This window comes from Cebus imitator, unplaced genomic scaffold (genome assembly GCF_001604975.1).
Source record: "Cebus imitator isolate Cc_AM_T3 unplaced genomic scaffold, Cebus_imitator-1.0 Scaffold124, whole genome shotgun sequence".
Classification (NCBI taxonomy): Eukaryota; Metazoa; Chordata; class Mammalia; order Primates; family Cebidae; genus Cebus; species Cebus imitator.
Genome location: NW_016107439.1, coordinates 1,776,968 through 1,801,975, shown reverse-complemented (window position 1 = coordinate 1,801,975; position 25,008 = coordinate 1,776,968). Strand labels below are relative to the sequence as shown.

The 25,008-nt window shown below is 42.0% G+C and overlaps 1 protein-coding gene across 4 annotated transcripts in view; it reads left to right on the top strand.

Moving 5' to 3' along the window:
• PDGFRA (platelet derived growth factor receptor alpha) overlaps positions 1 to 25,008 on the top strand; it is a 61,473-nt gene that overhangs the window by 21,161 nt on the left and 15,304 nt on the right. For all 4 annotated transcript variants that reach the window (XM_017540266.2, XM_017540267.2, XM_017540268.2 and 1 more), the window contains exons 2-16: positions 1,982 to 2,042; positions 4,733 to 5,050; positions 7,320 to 7,580; positions 8,586 to 8,716; positions 10,940 to 11,111; positions 11,203 to 11,392; positions 13,012 to 13,127; positions 15,124 to 15,250; positions 16,263 to 16,456; positions 17,703 to 17,797; positions 18,016 to 18,148; positions 20,757 to 20,861; positions 21,260 to 21,370; positions 22,016 to 22,169; positions 23,973 to 24,139. In XM_017540266.2, the coding sequence (XP_017395755.1) occupies positions 1,994 to 2,042; positions 4,733 to 5,050; positions 7,320 to 7,580; positions 8,586 to 8,716; positions 10,940 to 11,111; positions 11,203 to 11,392; positions 13,012 to 13,127; positions 15,124 to 15,250; positions 16,263 to 16,456; positions 17,703 to 17,797; positions 18,016 to 18,148; positions 20,757 to 20,861; positions 21,260 to 21,370; positions 22,016 to 22,169; positions 23,973 to 24,139 (2,323 nt within the window). In that variant the 5' untranslated portion in view covers positions 1,982 to 1,993. The remainder of the gene's footprint in view (positions 1 to 1,981; positions 2,043 to 4,732; positions 5,051 to 7,319; positions 7,581 to 8,585; positions 8,717 to 10,939; positions 11,112 to 11,202; positions 11,393 to 13,011; positions 13,128 to 15,123; positions 15,251 to 16,262; positions 16,457 to 17,702; positions 17,798 to 18,015; positions 18,149 to 20,756; positions 20,862 to 21,259; positions 21,371 to 22,015; positions 22,170 to 23,972; positions 24,140 to 25,008) is intronic.

Below are 25,008 nucleotides of genomic sequence, written 5' to 3'. Positions count from 1 at the left end.
TTTTTTAAAAAAATGAGCTGGGTGTGTTTGGTGCAGGCTTGTAGTCCCAGCTCTTAGGCTGGACATGCGGGCCAGCTCAGGTGGGAGGATTGCTTGAGCCCAGGAGTTGGAGGATACAGTGAGCTATGATTGTGCCACTGCACTCCAACCTGGGCAATAGAGCAAGACCCTGTCTCATAAATAAATTTGAAACAACCCCCAACCCAGGATGCAATGAAGAAGGAAGCCCAAACCCACCAAAACCAAGATGGTGATGAAAGTGACCTCTGGTCCTCCTCACTGCCCATTATATGCTAATTATAATACATTAGCATGCTAAAAGATATTCCTACCAGCACCATGATAGTTTGCAAATGTCATTATCAATGACTGGAAGTTACCCTATATGGTGGAAAAAGGAAGGATCCTTCAGTTCTGGGAATTTCCTCCCTGTTTCTGGGAAAACTCATGAATAATCTACCCTTTGTTTAGCACATAATCAAGAAATAACAGTAAGTATACTCAGTTTAGCAGCTTGCATGGCTGCTCTGCCTATGGAGTGGCCACCTTGTTTTATTCCTTTACTTTCTTAATAAATTTGCTTGAGCTCCTTCCTGGGTGAAGCCAAGAACCCATGTGGCCTCCCGCAGTGATCTCCAATTTTGGGATTCACCCTGTGACTTTAGGAACAACTTAGGGATCCAGTGAATCCCAGGCCAAGACTAACGTGATTTTTCAGGGGTTATCTTAAAACTGGGGGCTCTTCCCAGGCTCCTGAGCATGACTTCTTCAGTTAAGACCTGTGTACTTACTGACCCCAGCACCTACAAGTTCATTGACAGTTCCTTCTCACTGACTTCACCAGGGACCACTATCAGTGACTTCAAGGGAGAAATGAGTAGGGAAATAAAATAAAGTGAATGGGGAAGAGATAAAGAAGAAGGGTCTTTTTACAGTTTGCCAGAACAGACCCTTCAGTGGTTTTACCCCAGGACAACAGGGGCCCTCGTTTCATTTGTTTGTCTCCTTTAATTTCTTTTCCCTTACCTCCTTTCTTTCTGCCCACTTCTTGCCTTTGTGTCTTACGGACACTCAGCTTCCATCTCTTTCTCTACTTCTTCATTCCCAGATTTTGCTGTAGGAAATCAGAAAGTTCTTGAACTTGGTTTCTACAGATACTTTTACCTTAACATGAAAATGAATGATCAGCCTCGTTCTGATTTTATCCTAGAGTCTACTGCATCCCCCTCTACCCACCACACAGCAATTTAGTCACACTTATCTCTCCCACTTCCTTCACTTCCTGTATCGCTCCTCCTTTCATGCCTGCGCCTGGTTTTCCATGCCTTGTTCAGCCTGGCTGGGGATCCAACAGTTCTCCGAGGGTTCCTGTGAGTACCCAGGCTGGGTGCCTCGGTCTGAGCCTGGAATGTGCCTCAGCATCACAGAGCCCTCCTGTAAATGACATCCATTGTTGGAAGTTTCAGAAATTCTAGGCAGTCTCAGAAATATTAATGGTACTTAATAGTTAATTAAGTAGGAAGTTTCAGAAGTTAATTAGGAAGCTTCAGAAATATTAATGGCACTTAAATATTAAGGTATTCACTCCGATCCAAGCAACTTTTCTAAAAGTTGTAGAAAGTGTGACCTCTACGAATCAAAACGTGAAAATCAGCTCTAGTTTGGAAGTTGGGAAAATATACGTAAGTATTTATTTCTCTGTTGTTCGAATTCATCATAAAAATGGTTTAAAGGACCATTGAAAACTACATGCAATCACAGAAGTTTTCGGCTTCAGGCAGCTCCTGCTGTGATCTCGGAACCCCATTGATTCTTTCATCTTTCAGGTGTCTTACTGTTTGAACCTTGAATTTTAATCTGGGACATTTTTGACTAAAATGATGCTGTTAATATTTTCTATTGTGCAAAACACAAAGAGAAGTAGGCTCCAGGGTTGTTTCTATTTGCTAATGCTGTTTCTGTTGACTTTTGACTTGTCTAGTTTTCCAGAGCTATGGGGACTTTCCATCCGGCGTTCCTGGTCTTAGGCTGTCTTCTTACAGGTACGGAGCCCAGTCCCCTCTGATTTCCTTGTTTCGGTGTCTCGTTTTCTAAGTTTTGTGCTCCATGGATTTATTACCTATACTCTGTATACACAGTCCAAAAGAGTGAAAAGAAATAGAAAACTATAGGACGTTATCCAGAATGACCACAAACTTTCAGTTCCCTTTGCTGTATTGCACTTATTCCATCTCAAAAAGAATGCTCTCCAGTGGCGGTTTTAGTACATAGATAATGTTGGCATTGAAATGTTGTTAATAGTAATCTCTAAATTTACTTGCTGCCCTCTTCCTTCTTTTAGAACAAGGCTTCTAATAGAGCTGGATTAGATAAATTCAAGACTGGTCGGCTGCGAGAGGTGGCATACCTGTAGTCCTGGCTCCTTTAGCAGCTGAGGTGGGAGGATCCCTTAAAGCCAGGAGTTCAAGGCTGCAGTGCACTATGATTATGCTTGTGAATAGCCACCACACTCCAGCCTGGGCAACATAGCAAGACCTCATTTCTAAAAATAAAAAAAAATGTTCAAAGGAAATAAATAATAGAAAATTCTTGCCCAAGAAACCATACCAGTCTTAAATCATACCTGTCCTGATGAAAGATGCTTCCATTTATTCCAAGTCTCAGAGTCACCTTTATCTTCTCTAGGAATCAAATTGATAGATGAATGTTTGGCTCTTTAAAAATCTTAGCCGGGCGCGGTGGCTCACGCCTGTAATCCCAGCACTTTGGGAGGCCGAGGCGGGTGGATCACAAGGTCAAGAGATCGAGACCATCCTGGTCAACATGGTGAAACCCCGTCTCTACTAAAACTACAAAAAATTAGCTGGGCATGGTGGCGCGTGCCTGTAATCCCAGCTTCTCAGGAGGCTGAGGCAGAAGAATTGCTTGAACCCAGGAGGCGGAGGTTGCGGTGAGCCGAGATCGCGCCATTGCACTCCAGTCTGGGTAACAAGAGCGAAACTCCGTCTAAAAAAATAAAAATAAAAATAAAAATCTTAAAAACTCTTTCCCACCAAAAGGATGCTATTGGGGTTATTTGTTGAAGTATTTTTGGACTTTCTTAGTTTTCCTCCAGATATATATGCGCAGCAGATGTTCGCCATGAAACCAGTGCTCTTCTATTCTGAGGAGTTAGCTCAGCCTGTTAGTGTCTTTGTCTTACTCATTTGGATATGGTGGAACTGAGCAAGATAAGAGATTCAACAGTTCTAAGCTCCATTAAGTATACCCCAGCCACAGAGTAATAAGTGATCCTGATGTACTTACAAATCCTATCTTAACAAGCTTCAGGAATTATAGTGGTCACATATTGAAGTTGAGTGGGAGTCTCACATCAGGCTCTAAGGAAAATTACAGATCATTAATCAATAGTTAAGACATATCTCTTCTATCAGCCTTGGTGTCTTGTTTTCTAAGTTCTGTGCTCCATGGGTTTATTATCTGTCCTCTCCTTACACAGTCCAAAAGAGTGAAAATAAGTAGAAAACTACAGGACGTTATCCAGAATGGCCACAAACCTTCAGTTCTTTTGCTGTATTGCACTTATTCCATTTCAAAAGAGTAGGTGCCATTTCAGTCTTAATAAGCGAGACTGAAATTTGAGGTTCAAAGATGAACTTAGAGTTTTCATTCTTGGGTTTGACTTACAAAATGTGAATTAAAATGCACATTATCTAGCGCCACTGCACTGCAGCCTGGGTGACGGAGCAAGACTCCATCTCAAAAAAAAAAAAAAAAGAAAAAGAAAGACACATCATCCTGCTTTGGCCCTGGAAGTCATGCGGGAGAGATGGTATGCCCAAGGGCTATAAGAAATGGAAGATGTGGAATTCTTGAGCACAGATGTGCTTTGTGTTTTGTTCAGTCCATATCCTTGCTTCCTTTCTCATTCCATGGTTTTTTTTTTTTTTTTTTTTTTTTTTTTTTAGACAGGGTCTTGTGCTCCATTGCCCAGGCTAGAGTGCAGGGCTCACTGCAGCCTCAACCTCCTGGGGTCCAGTGATCCTCCCACGTCAGCCTCCAGCAAATTTTTTGATTTCTTATTTTTTGTGGAGACCAGGTCTCACTACATTGCCCAGGCTGGTCTTGAACTCCTGAGCTCAAGTGATCCTCCCACTTCCACCTCCCAAAGTGCCAGAATTATAGACATGAGCCACTGCACCCAGCCTCATCTCTCTTTTTTTTATTTTTACTACAGACAGAGTTTCACCATGATGGCCATGCTGGTCTTGAACTCCTGATCTTGTGATCCACCCGCCTCGGCGTCCCAAAGTGCTGGGATTACAGGCGTGAGCCACCGTGCCTGGCTCCTCATCTCATTTTTAACTAAGGGAAACCTCTGCAGTGACTGTGAACCATAAAGAACCCATATGTGCTTGAGCCCATGCCAGTTGGGATATTTTATGGTTACACATAAGAGTCTGAAATATGGAATTGGAATCAGATGTCCTCTGATCATTTGTTTGGAGGGGTGAATCTAGCAGGGCTTGGTGGAGCTATTTGGAACATTTGCTGTTCTCAGCAGATGCAGTGGCCGCTATAATGGGGGACCTTTCATGAGCGTCCAGGCTAACGGATTTTTGTGTAGAAATGGTCATTGTTCATCTGAGCTGCTACTGTTGCTTCTCTCAGTTCTCGGGATGAGACCGTCCTTTCTGGCTGCATCCTATTCAGAGTGTGTTTCCTTTTGCAGGGCTGAGCCTAATCCTCTGCCAGCTTTCATTACCCTCTATCCTTCCAAATGAAAATGAGAAGGTTGTGCAGCTGAATTCATCCTTTTCTCTGAGATGCTTTGGGGAGAGTGAAGTGAGCTGGCAGTACCCCATGTCTGAAGAAGAGAACCCCAATGTGGAAATCAGAAATGAGGAAAACAACAGTGGCCTTTTTGTGACGGTCTTGGAAGTGAGCAATGCCTCGGCAGCCCACACAGGGCTGTACACTTGCTATTACAACCACACTCAGACAGAAGAGAATGAACTTGAAGGCAGGCACATTTACATCTATGTGCCAGGTGAGTTGGATGCGTCCCCAGGACCAAACTTCTTCTTGTCCTGTGTCTCCTGTTAAATGTACTAAGGTTTTGAAAATACATATAAATAATTAATATTTACTGCAGGAAGCTTGAAAGATGTAAGCTAACACGCACAATTAAATAAAGATCATTTGTAATATTATCAAGAAATATTTATTATTAGCATTTCAGAGCTGTATTAAGTTTTGAAAGACATCTTTGTTATGACATGTCCTGTGTTGATACTGAATAAACAATCTGAAATATACTCATCTCTATTCAGTTCCATCAAGTTGCACACATACTCACAGTGCGTCTGGCACTGGGCTAAGTGCTAAGGACACAAAGATTAATAGGTAGGCCCTGACTTGGAGCTGCTGATAGTTCATTATAATATCTTCCAAATAAACACTCGGTTTTTCAGATTCACTATCAACATACATTTATTCTCAGAGAGTTGGAAGAAATTTTCTTTTTCATTTTTAAAACTTTATTTTTATTCATTTAGTTTTTGAGACAGGGTCTCACTCTCTTGCCCAGGCTGGAATGCAGTGGCATGATCACGGCTTACTGCAGCCTCAACTTCCCTGGTTCAACGATCCTTCCACTTCAGCCTTCCGAGAAGCTGGGACTACAGGCATGCACCACCACACCTGGCTAATTTTTATATATATTAAAAAAATTTTTTTTTTTTTTATTTTTAGTCCAGACGAGGGTTTCAGCATATTGGCAAGGCTGGTCTTGAGCTCCTGACCTCAAGTGATCTGTCCGCCTCGGTCTCCCAAAGTGCTGGGATTACTTTGGGAGATTTTTTGTAGAGATAGGGTTTTACTATGTTGTCCAGGCTGGTCTCAAACTCCTGGGCTCAAGCAATCCACACCCACCTCAGCCTCTCAAAGTTCTGAGGTTATAGGCATGAGCCACCAGGCCTGGCCTACTCCTATGTTTTAATTAAAAGGTCAAAACGGCCGAGCACAAGTGACGGCAATTTCAGTATGCAGTTGGGTAAATTAAAAAGGACTATGGCTAGGATACTTGGTTTTAGAACAAAACATAAACTGTTTACAATTCTTGCCATCCTTGCTGTTTTGGTGTAGGTCGAGGAAGGGGGTTCTCACAGAGGAATGTCTTCCTATCTTTCTGTCTTCTTTTCATTTTCAGGTTTTAAAGTGCTCCTCTTCCTACCCTCTGTAACTATGGGTGTCCCCCGGGGACCTAGACCCTCTTTACTTCTTTCATGATACTCTTGTTCATATGAACCTTCCTTCTTAGCAATTAGAAAAAACCTTTGTTTTGAAAAGGGAAGGTATTTAGAATGTCACCCCAACTTCATTCACACTTAGATTCCTTCAGGAAAATCCTCTGAGTGTGGAGAGATTTTCCCCTGCTGTGAAGAGAATGGCAGGAACGGGAATGTGTTAAAGCTACAACAGTCTCTAAAGTTTTAATCTATAAGATTGTCCAAAAATTCTTCTTTTTCCCTACCTTCCTCCAGCGCAGACACCATCAAGTATCCCCTGCTTCGCTGTCTGACCGAGATCTTTTTATTGCCAATAATGGAGATTTGGGGGCCTTTTCTACAGCTGCTATTTGAGACTCTTAGAACTTCTTACCAGAGTAGCTTAAGCAGCTGGTTTTCTTTTGGAAAAGAAATTCTCGGGCTATGGAATTATACATTTTATGTATTTCTCAGAGGATTACTTTTTAATAAACAGATTTCTGTGCTACTTTTCAATGTTACTGACCATAGTAGATAAGCGTTTTTAAAAGCATTTCATAGTAAAACTATAAATATTTTTTTGCTGTTTTGAACAGAGGTGGACTCTATTATTTTATTGTTCATTTTTGTTTGTAGTTGTTTAAATTTTGTTTTAGATTCCTAGTCAGTATTTATTCATTTATTTATTTATAGAGACAGGGTCTCACTATGTTGCCCAGGCTGGTCTCAAACTCCTGAGCACAAGCAACTCTCCCACCTTGGCCTCCCAAAGTGCTAGGATTACAGGCATAAGCCACAGCTTCTGTCCAGTTTTTATATTTGTCATCAGTATTATCCATTAGGATACAGGCAATTTGATATTATTCATACTTTAAAATCACTTTGTAGCTGTCATGGTAACTAATGCCAGTGGGGTAATTCTTCTGGATATATGCGTAAAGGTGAACTTCATACCTAATATCAGTACTGCCAGTGGGATAGTTTTTCTGGATTTATGTGTAAAGTTGAAATTAATGTCTAATAGAGTCTTCATTCTTTTTTAAATTGCAGACCCAGATGTTGCCTTTGTACCTCTAGGAATGACGGATTATTTAGTCATTGTGGAGGACAATGATTCTGCCATCATACCTTGTCGCACCACTGATCCCGAGACTCCTGTAACCTTACACAACAGTGAGGGGGTAGTACCTGCCTCCTACGACAGCAGACAGGGCTTCAATGGAACCTTCACTGTCGGGCCCTATACCTGTGAGGCCATCGTCAAAGGAAAAAAGTTCCAGACCATCCCTTTTAATGTTTATGCTTTAAAAGGTACTTGTATTATGTCTTTCTTTCTTTAGATAACAGGCAAAATCATCAGATGCATGTAGGATTTTTTTTTTTTTTTAATCATCATCACTGGTGATCCTAAATTCCTATTTGGGGATTTAGGACCCCAGCTAATATAATGTCAGGCTGAACTCTGTGTCATTAATAATAAGCTTAAAATTACTAAAGGCTAAAGCCTGATTACCCATGCAAGATTTCATGTTTCATCAGTTGACTTGAAAATAATGTAAAGAATTCTTTTCTTATATAAGCCTCTTACTTTTATTCACATTCCTGACTATGGCGGCCCTAAAAACAAACATACACCCAGGGGATTAGATGCCTAGATTAATTTTAGTAACTCGAGAAAAGTGATTTCAACTTTGAAGCAAGATTGTAGTTGTAGACATCTACACTATTTGATGTCCGCAATTAGTATGCTTGGGGAAGTGTAATACATGCTGAGGTCAACAGATATTTCCTGAACACTTATTCTACATGGGAGAATGGGTAGCAGCAAGAGTACACTGTTTTAAAATCAGAGCACAGCTAATTTTGTGCCAGGCACAGTGCCAGGTTCTGGGAAAGTACTGAGGAGAAGAGTGGAAGAGAAGAAGAGAAGAAACAGTTGGATAGAAACAAAGTATCTAGAGCAGTGTGAATCAGCAAAGGTTGGTGGATTAAATGAATAAATATATCAGTCAAGGTGATTGCAGCAGAGTATAACCATAACTAACCCGCTGCTGAGGAATGTGGTGTTCTGTTTGATTGGAATTTATTTTTATTGTTATTGTTTTGTAATTCTGTATTATAACTATATGCCTAACTGTTGTACACCATCTCAAAATCAAGCTGTGTGAGATTTTCCAAATTTTATCTAGATCAAACTGGTTGGCAAATTATTTTCAAGGTTTTTGTAAAAAAAAAAAAAAAAAAAAAATCTCAAACTTTATAAGATCCTGACTATCCTATGGATTTTTAGCCCATTACTTTTGTTCTTTTTTATAGCAACATCAAAGCTGGATCTAGAAATGGAAGCTCTTAAAACCGTGTATAAGTCAGGGGAAACGATTGTAGTCACCTGTGCTGTTTTTAATAATGAGGTGGTTGACCTTCAGTGGACTTACCCTGGAGAAGTGGTAGGTACCCTCAGGACATGCAGTGGCTTGGAGCAGAGCAGCAGGGCTCAGAAGACCTGCATTCAAGCTTGGTCTGTCACTAATGGGGACATCAACAAGTTTCTTTAGACCTTATCTTCACACCTCTATGATGAACACATTTGATTAGATGGCCTTTAGGGCTCCTTGATCCATGGGAGAGTTTGATATGATAATTGCTGGACCCGGGCCTTCAGAATACATAAAGAGTGTGCACTAAGCCTTCTTTTTCAAAAGTCAGACAGAAATAGGAAGGTTCTCTGGCTACAAGATATCAACCAAAAAATTAGAAGAGGAAAAAAACCACTGGTTTTTACCATTGCGGAGGCAGTCATTGATTCTCACTAACTTGGCTTCTGTGCCCCTGAGGGTTGATTCATCTAATAGTGTTGATTGCCCACACCCCTTCCTCTTCTGCTTTGCTGGCACCCAGGACGCTGTGTCTTCCTGTTCTGCCTCCTATATGCCTGACCTTTTTCATGGGTCACCTTCAGTGAACAGCATCATGTAATCAATCAGCAAAGATTAAGCGATGTTTGCTCAATCCCAAGCACTGTACCACAAGCTGGCCCAGTATTGCAGGAAGAAGGGAGGAGGGGAGATGGAAGTGGGGAAGGGGAGCCACCATGCTGCCTGTTGGTCACTAGGGATTTACACACAGGGTCTCAGTCATTCTAATGCATTGTCATTAAGGGTGTAAGAGAGCCATGTGTAAGAGGCTATGAATGCCCAATGCAGGAAAGACTAACGTTCTTACGGAGAACAAAAACCAGATATACATATTTCTTCCCTCCACTCCTGACTTGTAAATTTCTGCTCCCTGTTCTTTTAGGCACTTGACATCTTTCTGTCCTTCTATTTATTGATCTCCCTCCTTTTATTTGCTTCTCTCCCCCATGCATTTGCCGCCGCTCTTCATTCCTCCCTGAAAATGCCCTGATTGGAAGTTGGACATTTTCACTATTGCCTTGCAAACTTCACACCGTGAAGGGACATTCATAGTCCAACAAATGTGCATCTTACCTGAAACAGGAAGTGATTTGGTTCTTCTGTTCATACTTGAATGCCTTTAATTTTTAACACATAAACACTGCTTTTTATTTATGGGAGACAGAAACTTTTTTTCCTAATCAAAGTACATGCTATTTGGCTCACACATATATAATCAAAGTATTGTTTTATACAATATGTCTTTTCTGATTATAAAAGTAATGCAGGTTTATTGCAGAAACTTTGTAAAATATGGAGAGACAAAGGAAAGGCCACTTCCCAGAGCACCACTGTTTATATTTTAGGGAGATAAAGCTTTTGTGTTTTATTTCTATTTATTTCTTTTTCTTTGTAGAAATGAGGATCTCACTGCATTGCCCAGGCTGGTCTCAAACTCCTGGGCTTAAGTGATCCTCCCACCTTGGCCTTCCAAAGTGCTGGGATTACACACGTGAGCCTATGAACTTGACTGAGATAAAGTTTTTAAATATTTCTTATTCATAGATAAACCCTGAATAATTAATAGGTGTTATTCTTTAAATAATAGTTTGTTACATTCTTTATCCTTCAGCAGTATAGCACAAACACCTTATATGTGTCATTAACTATCCTTTTAAAACATGGGTCGGGTGTGGTAGCTCATGCCTGTAATCCCAATACTTTGGGAGGCTGAGGCAGGAGAGTCACTTGAGGCCAGGAGTTTGAGATCAGCCTAGGCAATGTATAGAGACTCCATCTCTACAAAAAATTTTTTAAAAATTAGCCAGTTGTGGTGGCATGAGCCTGTAATCCAAGCTACTTGGGAGACTGAGGTGGGAGGACCACTTGAGCCCAGCAGGTTGAGGCTGCAGTGAGCCATGATTGCGCCACTGCATTCCAGCCTGGGCAGCAGAGCGAGATTCTGTCTCTAAAAAAATTGAAAACAAAAACAAAATAAAAAAACCTCATGATTTTCTAAGCAGCTAGTTTTTTTTCTTTAGGTTTTACCTTTTAGATCAGTTTTAGGTTTATAGCAAAATTACAGAGATTTCCCGTGTGTCCCCTGCTCCCAAACAGGCATAGCCTACCCCCTTGTCAATATCTCCACCTTCCAATGGTTGTAACTGATGAACCTTCACTGACACATCCGTATCACCCGGAGTCCACAGTTTACCTTAGAGTTCACTCCTAGGAGCGAGCTTTTTAAAAGTCGGTTTTCTTCCCCTTTTGCTGTAGAAAGGCAAAGGCATCACAATGCTTGAAGAAATCAAAGTCCCATCCATCAAATTGGTGTACACTTTGACGGTCCCCGAGGCCACGGTGAAAGACAGTGGAGATTACGAATGTGCTGCCCGCCAGGCTACCAGGGAGGTCAAAGAAATGAAGAAAGTCACTATTTCTGTCCATGGTACATTCCGCTTTCTAAAATGTCACTCGTCCATGCTGCTCGGGATCCATCTATGGTAATCATTATTTAATGGAAACTCTTCCCTGTACAGAGAAAGGCTTCATTGAGATCAAACCCAACTTCAGCCAGTTGGAAGCTGTTAACCTGCATGAAGTAAAAAATTTTGTCGTAGAGGTGCAGGCCTACCCAACTCCCAGGATATCCTGGCTGAAAAACAACCTGACCCTGATCGAAAATCTCACCGAGATCACCACTGATGTGGAAAAGATTCAGGAAACAAGGTAAAGAAACACTCTGCCCAAGTATCCCTTTTTTTTTTAGTGTGCATCAGAGGTGGACTGAGGTTTGTGTATGTCTTACAACTCAGACCCAAAGTTACTCTAGAAGATGTAGCAATCTGGTTAAGAGATGCTCAAAATCACATCCCTTTAATGATAACATTGCAATATGGTATCAGTATGCTGGTAAATACTTAAAGAGAAGATGAGAAAAAAGAACTAAAGGCTCTGGCCCCCAGGGAAAGACAGGTCACTGGATTCAGCTAGGGTAGAAGAAAGGAAGGAAAACTGGACTCACCAGGAGTGAATAGATTGAGTATATTCCCTGATGTTCATGATCCATATTGCAGGTAGACATGTATGGTGATTACACCCATGAGGCAGTTATCACACCACCTTACATGAATGTAAACGTCATAGGCTTAATATGGAATGCATTTGCCCTAATTGCGGACTCTACAGGAAAGAATAGTAGAGTCTGGCTAAATTTAGTCAGGAGAGAGATGTGCAGTGAGTGAGTCACTTAGATCCCTGCCTTTGAATCAGAATGGTATATTGCTCTTAGCTCTTAACTGGTGGTTGAGTTTTGAGTGAGTCACCCCGCATCCTCAGTTTCCTCATCTGCAATGTAGGATAAACAATAAACAATGTAGGATAAACTCCAGTCTGTTGTCCAGGCTGGAGTGCAGTGGCGAGATCTTGGTCTGCTGCAACCTCCGCCTCCTGAGTTCAACCCATTCTTCAGCCTCAGCCTCCTGAGTAGCTGGGATTACAGGCATGCACCACCACGCCTGGCTAATTTTGTTTTTTAGTATTTTTAGTAGAGCTGGGAGTTTCACCATCTTGGTCAGGCTGATCTCGAACTCCTAACCTCAAGTAATCCGCCTGCATCGACCCCCCAAAGTGCTGGGATTACAGGCATGAGTCATTGAACCCAGCCTATAATTTTTTTTAATAGGTGATAGAATCCCATGCTTGAAAAACAATCAAGCATAAAGAGAGTGCATTGCAAGAAGCCTCACTGTACCCCTGTTCCCAACTGCCCAGTTCTTCCCTCCTCCCCACAGGGATACACCTTTATTAGTTTTATTATGTTCTTATGAAGCCTTCCAGAGTTTCTTTAAGCAAAATACAAGCAAGTAGGAATGTTATATCCTGCGACTTCTCCATAATAGAAGAAAATGATAGAAAATATCCTCATTCTATCCTCCAGTGGTATTCCATTGTTTGGCTGAACCACCTAAATGATGGATATTTAGGGAAAGCAAATATCTTTTTTTTAAAGGTAAAAATAAAAGGTTTTTTGTTTTTAAAGAAAAGCTGGTGAGCTGTGCTTATTCATTCAGGAGTCAGGCCCTGGCTGAACTGATAGCTCTTGGAGAAGGCCATTGCTCATCTCTGAAGGTCTGATTTTCTCTTGTAAGAACTGTGTGTATGATCCAGACCTTCAGTGTGTGCACTCTATATTGAGAATTCCAGAAAAGAGATGATATGGACAAGAAAAAAAAAGATGACTTTACTTTTTAAAGTAAAAATAAAACTTAAATTGAAGAGTACAATTGCTTAAATGATTGGAACTTACTTAGCTACTGCTTATTGAAACAAAATCCTTTCTTTAAAAGGTATAGAAGCCAATTAAAGCTGATCCGTGCTAAGGAAGAAGACAGTGGCCACTATACTATTGTAGTTCAAAATGAAGATGATGTGAAGAGCTATACTTTTGAACTGTTAACTCAAGGTATGTAAAGGGAGTATACAGATAATGCTAGCTGTATAGATGAGTGTCTTCTAAGGAAAGTCTGGCACTTTTCTCCCAAGTCATAGAAGAAAAGCAACACTTAGGGGAGAAGCAGTGTCTGTAGATGTCACATATCAGGGATACCTTTGCTGGACTCATGAATTCAGGTATTTCTGGGAGGTTCTGGGTTACTCCAGAATAGGTGGGGAATCCCTAGGCTCCACTAGCTTTCTTTATTTATGTAGAGATGGGGTCTTGCCATGTTGTCCAGGCCGGTCTCCTGGGTTCAAGCTATCCTCCCACTTTGGCCTCTCAAAGTGCTGGGATTACTGGTGTGAGCCACCGCATCCGGTCTCCACCAACTTGCTCAGGACCCGCTTCTCAATATGGCACTTCCAGATCTGAGAAGAGAGAAGTGATACTTTTTGGTCCAGATGACCTTAGATTGTTCTGGAGAGTTTTGCTACAAATTTTCCTTGTAGACATTGTACAGTGTCTACAGAATGGAGGGGCCAAGTCTGTTTACATTCAGGCTCAGCAACTATCCTGAGTCCCAGCCATGTGCCAGGTGTTTGAGGTGTGCTCATGTGATCCTCACAGTGAAACCTGTGATACAAGTATCATCGTATCTCTAATTTATTTCACCACAGATTTAGAAAAGAATTTTTAAAACCTAATAACAGGCTGGGCGTGGTGGCTCACACCTGTAATCCCAGCATTTTGGGAGGCTGTGATGGGTGGATCATGAGGTCAGGAGATCGAGACCTCCCTGGCCAACATGGTGAAACCCCATCTCTACTAAAAATACAAAAATTAGTTGGGCATGGTGAAAGGTGCCTGTAGTTTCAGCTACTCAGGAGGCTGAGGCAGGAGAATCACTTGAACCTGGGAGGTGGAGGTTGCAGTAAGCAGAGATCGCACCACCGCACTCCAGCCTGGGTGACAGATTGAGACTTTGTCTCAAAAAACAAACAAAAAAACCCAAAAACATAATAACATACCACAGGTGCATTTTGGTACATGCTGCTTTAGATTATACTTTAGCTGAATCCATTAATTGAGTCCTAAGCTGTACTATAATGTTAAGAACCTCTTTTCCTTTCAAGCCAAATAATCAGGGACTTCCCCTCCCTCCCAGCCTATCCCTTTCCTCACCTACCTCTCTCCCTGTCTATCTCCCTACCTCTCTGCTTCCTTCCTTCTTTCTTTCCTTCCTTCCTTCCCTCCTTCCCTCCCTCCTTCTTTTCTTTTCCTTCCCTCCCTCCCTCTTCCTTCCTTCTTGCCTGCCTGCCTTTTGTTCTCTTTCTCTCTTCTTTCTTTGTTTTCTTTATTTCTTTCTTTTTCTCTTTCCTTTCCTTCTTTTCTCTTTCTTTCTCTTTCTTTCCTTCTTTCTCTCTTTCTCTTTCTCTCTTTCTCTCTTTTTCTCTTTCTTTCTTTCCTTCCTTCCTTCTTTCCTTCCTTCCTTTCTTCCTTCCTTCCTTCCTTTTCTTTCTTTCTTTCTTTCTTTCTTTCTTTCTTTCTTTCTTTCTTTCTTTCTTTCTTTCTCTCTCTTTCTTTCTCACTCTCTTTCTTTCTCTCTCTCTCTTTCTTTCTTTCTTCTTTTCCCTCTCCTCTCTTTTCTTTTCCTTGTTTCTCTCTTTCTTCTCACCATGTTGCCCTTGCTTGCCTCAAACTCCTAGGTTCAAATGAGTCTCTTCCACCTCAGCCTCCCAGTAGCTGGAGCTACAGGCGTGAACCATCACACCCATGGACTTTTCGCTTTCTTCACTCCAGATTTAAAACATCACAGGCATAAATCTCAAAACCCCAAAACTGTGAAAATGCTGCTAACCAAGTGGATCTGTCTACACTGGAGTGAACTTGTACAACTGCTTTCAGCCCCGCTGGAGTAGTTTGAATGGCACATGGATGAGTTGTGAACTCATATTCCACTTTGTGGTCCCACGTGTACTGGGAGACGAACTCTTCCATTCTGACTTCTTTCTCCCTCTTGCAGTTCCTTCATCCATTCTGGACTTGGTTGATGATCACCACGGCTCAACTGGGGGACAGATGGTGAGGTGCATGGCCGAAGGCACGCCGCTTCCTGATATTGAGTGGATGATTTGCAAGGATATTAAGAAGTATGGAAAACAGATGTGTCTTCTTTTGTGGTCAGAATCTTTCTCCCTTGACGCGAATGATGTCAAATACATTTTACTTATTGACTGTCAGATAGGGTTTTGGGTGTGATAGCTTCAGGGTGTGTATCTTTTGTCACGAATAGCTGTAAAGAGAAGGTCTATGCCTTTCATTAGACCTTCAAAGTGCCTCCAATTTGAAAAAAAGATGAATTTTAAGAACCACTGTCCTAAGGAGATTTCTACTACCCTGGCTCACATTTCTTATTTGGTGAACTTTGTTTGGTGGCTGGATTGCATGTAAACATAAATGTGACTGCTTAGTCCCTCATCTGCCCACCTGCTGTTTGGTGGGTTAATTCGCCAGTCCTTCCTCCCTCCCCTAGTCCTCAGCCTTCTTAAATGGGCACATAAGTGCTGTGTTTATACTTCATTCGTGGTAACTGGTTGTGTTCAGAAGCCTCAGTTGCTTCTTACTCGAGACAGAGACTCCTTGTCTTAACCTAGGGCTAAGGACGGACTTGGATGTTGACTGGAGTTTCTGGAAGATTCCAGCGTGGAGCAGGAATCTAGGTCTTATAACTCAATCTGAGAATTGCCACAACCGTAGTGACACCTTAGGGGCTCTTCCCAGTGTGGGTGGTGAGAAGGGAGGGCTCCAGGCCATTTTGAAGGGGTAAGAGATTGAGATCATTAAATATGGTTGAAATTGAACTGTTCAGTTTGCTCATAGGTTCAAGACTGGGGAATGGTTGTCATATTTTATTAAACTTGTTTATTCCTACCTGCTCTGTAAACAGTTAGTTTTCAGTTGTTCATGTGTGAGTTATTCCCTCTTGAGCATATGCAAACAAGTTTTAATGTTCATTTGCATGTGAAATAAGTCAGCGTGCAAAGCCCCAAAATGTAGACCAGATCCCACCCAACCTCTTGCCATCTTAGAGGGTTCCCATGCTGCACTCATCGCCATGACTCTCAGGAATTGGCCCTATGCTTAGGCCCTTTTTCTCTCTAGATGTAATAACGAAACTTCCTGGACGATCTTGGCCAACAATGTCTCAAACATCATCACGGAGGTCCATCCCCGAGGCAGGAGTACCGTGGAGGGCCGTGTGACTTTCGCCAAAGTAGAGGAGACCATTGCGGTGCGATGCCTGGCTAAGAATCTCCTTGGTGCTGAGAACCGAGAGCTGAAGCTCGTAGCTCCCAGTGAGTTGCTCAACAGTCAGGACGACTCATCAGCTGAGCCCCATCTCCCCACCATCCCATGGAACCTTGAATCTCAGATAGGGTCATATAGGAATGAAGGTCCCAAGGCAGAAATTCAGTTATGAATGCCGTTAAAGGTATCTGGGACTTTGTTTTATTTTTCGAGACAGAGCCTTGCTCTGTTGCCAAGGCTGGAGTGCAGTGGGGTGATCTTGGCTTACTGCAACCTCTACCTGGGACTTTGTTTTAGATTCAGATCCAAAACCACATCTTGCAAAGGCCCCTCAACATTTTGCTTGTCTAATAATTTTGCTTTTCTAATAAATTTGTCTAATAATTTTGCTTGTCTAATAATTTGCAGTCTCTATTTTGAATGTCTGTGTATGTGGATGGAGTGTGGGGAAGAAGGATCTTCTGTCTCATTGCTCCTTAAAAGATGGATGAAGACAAAAGCAATATAAGCAAAATTCAACTTAAAAATAAGCTTTTTAATAAAGCATATGAAGTAGAAGTTTCTGCCCGTATAGTAGCTGTCAGTGCATTTATTTGTCTTTTTTAATTTTTTATATATTTTTTTTATTTTATGGAGTTTCACTCTGTCACTCAGGCTGGAGTGCAATGGCATGGGCTTGGCTCACTGCAACCTCCGCCTCCCAGGTTCAAGTGATTGTCCTGCCTCAGCTTTCCAAGTAGCTGGGACTACAGGTGCATAACACCACACCTGGCTAATTTTTTTTTTTTTTTTTTTTTTTTTTTTTTTTTTTTTTTTTTTTTTTTTTTTTTTTTTTTTTTTTTTTTTGCATTTTTAGTAGAGACAGGATTTCACTATGTTGGTCAGGCTGGTCTCCAACTCCTGACCTGTGATCCACCCACCTCAGCCTCCCAAAGAGCTGAGATTACAGGTGTGAGCCACCATGCCCAGCCTGCGTTTATCCATCTTTATTGATGGATATGATTCCTATTCTAATTCTGTCCACCAGGTTACTGTTGGAGCAACTTTGGAGAAAAAATACTGAGTTTTCCTGATTGAATTTTGTCCCTTTCTTGTATAAGGAAAGAGTTGATGTAGTGTCCTGGGTGTAGATGTTTTAGAGACGGTACTGCCTATCCCTAAAATGAACCAGGCAGCCCTCACACTTCCCCACCAGCATGAGAGATTCCTGGCTCAGACAGCCACACTACCTTGCTGCCGCCCTGCGTGTCCTTGAGGAAACTCTCCATTGTGCCTCTCTCTCTTGTCACCTAGCCCTGCGTTCTGAACTTACGGTGGCGGCTGCGGTCCTGGTGCTGTTGGTGATTGTGATCATCTCACTCATTGTTCTGGTCGTCATTTGGAAGCAGGTAGATATTTTATCATAAAACTAAAGATCTTTGAAGCCAACGGTAACAAGAAGAATAGCAACCTAGTTTAGTGCTTGGCACAGAGAAGGAGCTCAGTATTTATATGTGGAGTGATCGTTGTTGAACTCTACTTTGTCCAGTCACTGTGCTGTTTCAGTGAAGCTTTGGTGCACTGGAACTTTGGTAACTCACCAGTTACCTGTCCTGGTCATTTATAGAAACCGAGGTATGAAATTCGCTGGAGGGTCATTGAATCAATCAGCCCTGATGGACATGAATATATTTATGTGGACCCGATGCAGCTGCCTTATGACTCAAGATGGGAGTTTCCAAGAGATGGACTAGTGCTTGGTAAGTTCCATGGGGGTGACCTCCCAAGACTCCGTTTTCCCTTGCACACAGCTTTACAATTTAGAGGCCTTGGCAGAATAGAGATCTGAGCTTGTGCTTAGTAAGAACTAAGCAATAGAAATTTGCTTTTGGAAATATATTTCCGTCTTGACAATGAGTTAATTGGATCATTGTAATGATTTTTTAAAAATCTCATTCCATAACAAATTATGGTTAAAGAAAATTTTACAAAGGGAGAAGAGAATATGAAGAGGGCTGGCAAAGATCCCCACCAAAATTGCTTTGCTTTAGAAATGACACAAATGGAAAATGAGACGAATTTCTGTGACTAAAAATGAGCAGTTGAGAAATGAATGAGGACAACCGCAAAAAATGTATTTTGATTCTGTACATTCTGAAGATGCATTAGATATTCCTTTTTATATATTTGGAATATGGAATATAAAAATATAGGTACATTTTAAGGCAAAATGTGTAAAAATAAGCAAGCCAACTTATCACAAGCATTTCAAATATTTCAATCCTGGGCTGAGACCAAGTATGTGAAGCTTTAGTCCAAGGGAATATTTCTTTTTTAAGTCAGATTCCGAATGAATGAAAGCAAGACAAAGGCAAATGAAAGTAGAGGTAGAGTTTGTGTTAGATAAATGATCTAACAGTATATATGTTAACGAATGCCAAATGCAGGTTTTAATTATCCACCTGTCTTATTCCAAAATACAGAAGAGTTTAACTCTTCTTAGAGGGTTAAACTGAAATCAAGCAAGGCACCAGAGTGAAATCACCTTTGCAAAAATTATAACTGAGGAAATTATGACAGTGAATGAGATATGATCCAACCAACTCCATCTTGCTTTAGCTTCCAAGCTGTCTTCTTTCCTTCCTGGGCATAGGCTGAACTGACTTTGAGAGGAACTGAGTTTATAGTTTGACTTTGATAAGAAGACAAGAACAGCCCTTTGTCCAAACAAACCCTCTTCTTGCCTGGGAACTAGACTGCCTTTGAGAGACTAACAAATTAACTACAAGATTAGAAAGGACAGTTTAGGAATCACTGTTATAAAACCTGAGGTCAGTGCTTGAGATATTTTAGAGATCCTAAAATTTCGATGTATTTCGATGCGCCAGCTGACACCACACAGGTCTCATCTGATCTTGTGGCCTCTACCTAGGAACTGACTCGGTGCAAGAGGCCAGGGTCAGCTACCTATGATTTCATCTTTGACCCAACCAATCAGCACTCCCATTTCACTCCCTACCCACCAAATCATCCTTAAAAACCCCATTCCCTCAGTTTTCAGAGACACTGATTTGAGTAATAATAAAATTCCGGTCTCCTGCACAGCTGACTTTGTGTGAATTAACTCTTTTTCTATTGCAGCTCTCCTCTCCTGATAAATCTGCTCTGTCTAGGCAGTGGGCAAGGAGAACCCGTGTGTGGTTATAAGAACTGCTACCAATTTCAAATACTTATAAGCGTTCTTTATTTTCTTGCCTATTTCCCAAAAAGGGATGAGAAGCTTAGAGAGTTAAAAAGTAGTAAAATAGGCCAGGCACAGTGGCTCCTGCTTGGAATCCCAGCACTTTGGGAGGCCAAGGTGGGCGGATCACCTGAGGTTGGGAGTTTGAGACCAGCCTGACCAACATGGAGAAACCCTGTCTCTACTAAAACATACAAAATTAGACCGGCATGGTGGCACATGCCTCTAACCCCAGCTACTCGGGAGGCTGAGGCAGGAGCATCGCTTGAACCTGGGAGGCGGAGGTTGCAGTGAGCCGAGATCCTACCATTGCACTCCAGCCTGGGCAACAAGAGCGAAACTCCATCTCAGAAAAAAAAAAAAAAGTAGTAAAATGTGGTGAGAAGGGCACAATTCCCATTATACCAAGAGACAATGCTGGCGAAGCAATAGCTTTCCAAGTACAATTGCCAGTAACACAGGCATGCAGTAAGAGGCAGTGTTGGCTGTTAGTGTCTTTGATGAGCGGAGTCTTTCCCTGGCTTGGCTCTCTGTAGTGAGACTGACACCTGGGGAAACGGTTCTCGCAGACTGTGAGCTCTTGCAGGGTGGGGACAGCAGCTTCATTGTGCTCTCGGGCTATACCCTTCCTAACAAATAGGGAGACTTGAGCCCTGCCTGAAGTTTTTACTTAGTCACTCCTTGGAATCAGTGATATTTTGAATACTGAAGCATTTTCAGTAACTGAGAATTTACTAAGACAAAAGATGCCTGTGTTTGCATGTGGAAACAGAAGGAGAGAGACCGGGGGACCCCCTGAAGGCTGAGGATCCCAGGGACTGGCCTTGCACACAGGGGAGCTGGTAGACAGCGCGCTTACACCGCTCACACCGGGGAGGGCTGCACCCCCCTTTCTCCCGTCTGTGTTTTCTTTCCTTTGCAAATGTTATTTGACAAAAGCAATTATGATAATTTCCTTCCCTGTGGGCTCAATTCTGTTTTTGACACTGTGACTTGGAGGAGTCATTATGCTTACTCCAAACGGGAAAGACACCCGCCCAGCTGTCCACCCGCAGAGCTGGCTTCCGTGCAGAACGCTGAAGAGGTGTCTGGAGTTCTTGGGCGTTAATGATTCTGCCTGCCCACAGGTCGGGTGTTGGGGTCTGGAGCATTTGGGAAGGTGGTTGAAGGAACAGCCTATGGATTGAGCCGATCCCAGCCTGTCATGAAGGTTGCCGTGAAGATGTTAAAGCGTAAGTGCTCCTTCCTCGGGATTTTATGAGCACGGTGATATTAAGGGAATTGTTCAAAATCATACAGCTAGTAAATAAGACATTTAGGGCTAGGTCCTGGTTCTTCTGACTCTATGTTTTATGTGTATTTAGACAATTTTGTCAATTAGATTTATTTAGATTGCTCTTGTTGCCCATATGTTGGAAAATTAAGAGTTGTTGTTTACAGTGACTTCTTTTTACCAGAAAGGCTAGGAATTAGTTATTAGCATTGAGGCCAAGTAGCTATCTGCTTCTTTTAGACTTTTGATAAATAGAATGATATCTAATCACAGGATTAGTCATGTTCTTTTTTTTTAGTCTGAGAACGGGAAGTTGGTAGCCCAGCTGGACTGAAATGTGATTTATTCCTTCAACAGCCACGGCCAGATCCAGTGAAAAACAAGCTCTCATGTCCGAACTGAAGATAATGACTCACCTGGGGCCACATTTGAACATTGTAAACTTGCTGGGAGCCTGCACCAAGTCAGGTGGGCTCGCTGACCTGGAGTGAGGGCTTTCACTGGACACGTGTGTTTGCGAAAACTATTCAATCAGGCTTAAATCCTCCACTCTCCATCCCCACACATGCCAGGAAATAGAAGTCCCTTGAATGGAGCTGACCAGTTCTCTTGAATTGATAGAAGCTCATTGTTTTTGAGCAACAGCTGTTGCCAGTCCAGTCATAGCCATTCACGGCTTTTTTTTTTTTTTTTTTGAGTCAGAATCTCATTCTGTCACCCAGACTGGAGAGTAGTGCCATGATCTTGGCTCACTGCAACGTCCACCTCCCTGTTCCAGTGATTCTCCTGCCTCAGCCTCCCAAATAGCTGGGACTACAGGCGTGTGCCACTACAGGCGCCTGGCTAATTTTTTGTATTATTAGTAGAGACTAGAAAAGGGGCCTCACCGTGTTAGCCAGGATGCTCTTGATCTCCTGACCTCGTGATCTGCCAGCCTCGGCCTCCCAAAGTGCTGGGATTACAGGTGTGAGCTACCATGCTCGGCCCATGGCTTTTACAAAAAAGCTTTTTTGGTGTCTTGTTTTTTTCTGCCCCATATGATCCGCAGGACAATTCATGGCTTTTCTGTTCTTCATTTTCATACCCGTCTCCTAATGGTTTTGGTCCCCATAGGCCCCATCTACATCATCACAGAGTACTGCTTCTATGGAGATTTGGTAAACTATTTGCATAAGAATCGGGATAGCTTCCTGAGCCACCACCCGGAGAAGCCAAAGAAAGAGCTGGATATCTTTGGACTGAACCCTGCTGATGAAAGCACGCGGAGGTGGGTGCAAAGAGAGATGCTGTTGTCTGTCATTACCTTATCATTACCTTACAGGCATCAAAAATGGAAAGACCCATATCCTGATAGATTCCATGTCTGCAGGTTCAGTGCCCAAGGTAGCAAGATTTAGAGTCAGACCACCCTACCCAGTCATTCCATGATCACGCAGAGAGATACATGATGTCGACAGGTGTTTTGGACTGGGATATCGCATGGGAAGGCCTTGTTGATAGATTTGAATGGGAGTGAGAGTTGGATGGAATCGCCCTGGGAGCGCTTCCGCTTTTCACATGTGATCCGCTTAGGACCTATAAAATGAACTCTGGCCAGGGACGCAAGAGTTCTGGAACCTTGTGAGAACTCTCTGTGGATCTCCAAGCTCGAGGTCCTTGATGAACCTGAACCTATAAATTACACCAATGATAGTGATCCCCAATGTAGGAACTTAAAAGTGGCTGTAAAGAGCTTCATAGATAGGAAATTCTATAAGATCAGAAAGTACAATGAATTCACTTCATAATAAATAACTTGGTGGACACCAAATGGATGCTAAATTGATTGGGTAGAAGGAATTGTATGCCCAAGCCACATGGCCACATGGCCCAGGTTCCAAGTCTTGTGAGTTGAAAAACTGAGAAAGAATAATGACAGACTCAATGTAGTGAATTCTTCAAACTTCAAGTGTAACGGACTTACAGGTCCATGGGAGTGCAGCCCCACTGTCTTAGGTGTAGCTGTTCAGGATGTGCATGCTCCTTCTGAAGATGTGCAGGGAACGGGCTCTGAAAACGAGTGATAGTTATCATGGCAGCTGACATTTGTGGAGTCTTTTATATGTGCCATGACAAATATTCCCCTCGTCTTTCCCATCTTTGTCAATGGGATTCATTCCGCATCTTCTGAAGAGTGCTTCCTTGATCCCCAGATCGAGTCATTTTCCTTACAGGCTATTGAAACCTTTCTTCCTTCACAGCACATCTGAGATTGAGTTGATCTGTATACACTGTATTTGTTTTGTTTTGTTTTTTTACATTTCTTTTTTTTCTCTATTTAAAAAATTTTATTTCCCTAGGTTTTTGGGGAACAGGTGGTATTTGATCACATGAGTAAATTCTTTAGTGGTGATTTGTGAGATTTTGGTGCACCCATCACTTGAGTAGTATACATTTCACCCTATATGTAGTCTTTTCTCCCTACCCCTCGACCTTTTCCCCCTGAGTCCCCAAGTCCATTGTGTCATTCTTATGCCTGTGCATCCTCATAGCTTAGCTCCCGCTTAGGAGTGAGACTATACGATGTTTGGTTTTCCATTCCTGAGTTACTTCACTTAGAATAATAGTCTCCAGTCCCATCCAGGTTGCTGTGAATGCTATTAATTCGTAACTTTTTTTGACTGAGTAGTATTCCATCATGTATATACATATATCCCATTGCTTCTTTGTCTACTCCTTGATTGATGGGCATTATGGGTTGGTTCCACATTTTTGCAATTGCGAATTGTGCTGCTATAAACACATGTGTGCAAGTATCTTTCATATAATGACTTCCTTTCCTCTGGGTAGATACCCAGTAGTGGGATTGCTATGATCCATGTATTTGTCTGATTATTTGATTAATGGTCATCTCCTTGATTAGATCACCTCATGTGAAGGGTGTGAATTGGTTTTGCTTTTACTTAGTTAGCTCCCCTGCCTACCTCAGTACCCTGCACATTGTAGGTCCCCCCAAATCCTTATCTACTGCAAGTGGAATGCCCACTTCAGAAGGGCTCCCTGGGTAAGATTTCTCTTTCTGTGTTTACAGCTATGTTATTTTGTCTTTTGAAAACAATGGTGACTACATGGACATGAAGCAAGCTGATACTACACAGTATGTCCCCATGCTGGAAAGAAAAGAAGTTTCTAAATATTCTGACATCCAAAGATCACTCTATGATCGTCCAGCCTCATATAAGAAGAAATCTATGTTAGGTAAAAGTGTCTGTACTCCCTCTGGGTGTTGGTACTGTCCAGTGGTTTAATTTGATGCTTAAAGTATTCAGCGGGAAGTGTAGAGGGATGATAAGTGAACCTGGCAGCCCACGTGGTCTCTAAATGCAGGTCTGCACAACCAGATCTGTGACATGTTTCCAGGTTTGTGGCCTGTAAATTGAAAAGGATAAAAACAGACAATGTAGCAAATTTTGTAAACTTTAAATGTAATAGTTTTAAAGAATTTTCCTGGTATGTTCCTGCGGTAAACATTTTTTTAAAAAGAATTATTTATTCTGATATAATGAATCTCCTTTTTTGTTGCTAACATGTCTTTTTCTTTTTTAACGAAAATATGGTGCTTGATTTGTTTTTCCAATGCCCTTACTTGGCAGAATTACAAGTTGGCAGTTTTATGTTGGTTCCTCACGCTGGCTTTTTCCCTTAAAAGTTTTAGAAGTAACCCTTGCTTTTTCTTTTCCTAACATTCAATTTGTGATGGAAGTGGAGAGTAGATAATTTGCAGTTGTATTTTCTGGACAAGTGTTTCTGCTAAATGTTCTCTGAAGGTAGGTCTAACTGTTTTTCAAGCACATGAGTATGTGGCAGGATGAAATTGATTTATAAACTCCAGGGAGTCTAGCTGATGCCTAGACCAGATGGACCACTTCACATCTGCTCAGGGTGGCCCCTCCAGAGCCCTGGACTTGTCACAGACTTGGAGTTGGAAGTCTGACATTGGCTTGTCCTATGAGCTTGTCTTTTTGGGTGTGAGCCCTCCCATTAGTCAATGCAAAAAAGTGTTGAGCTGCCGTGGACATTGTTTTGGAAATTATTGTTGTGCTCCGAATGTTTTCAGGGTTCTTAAA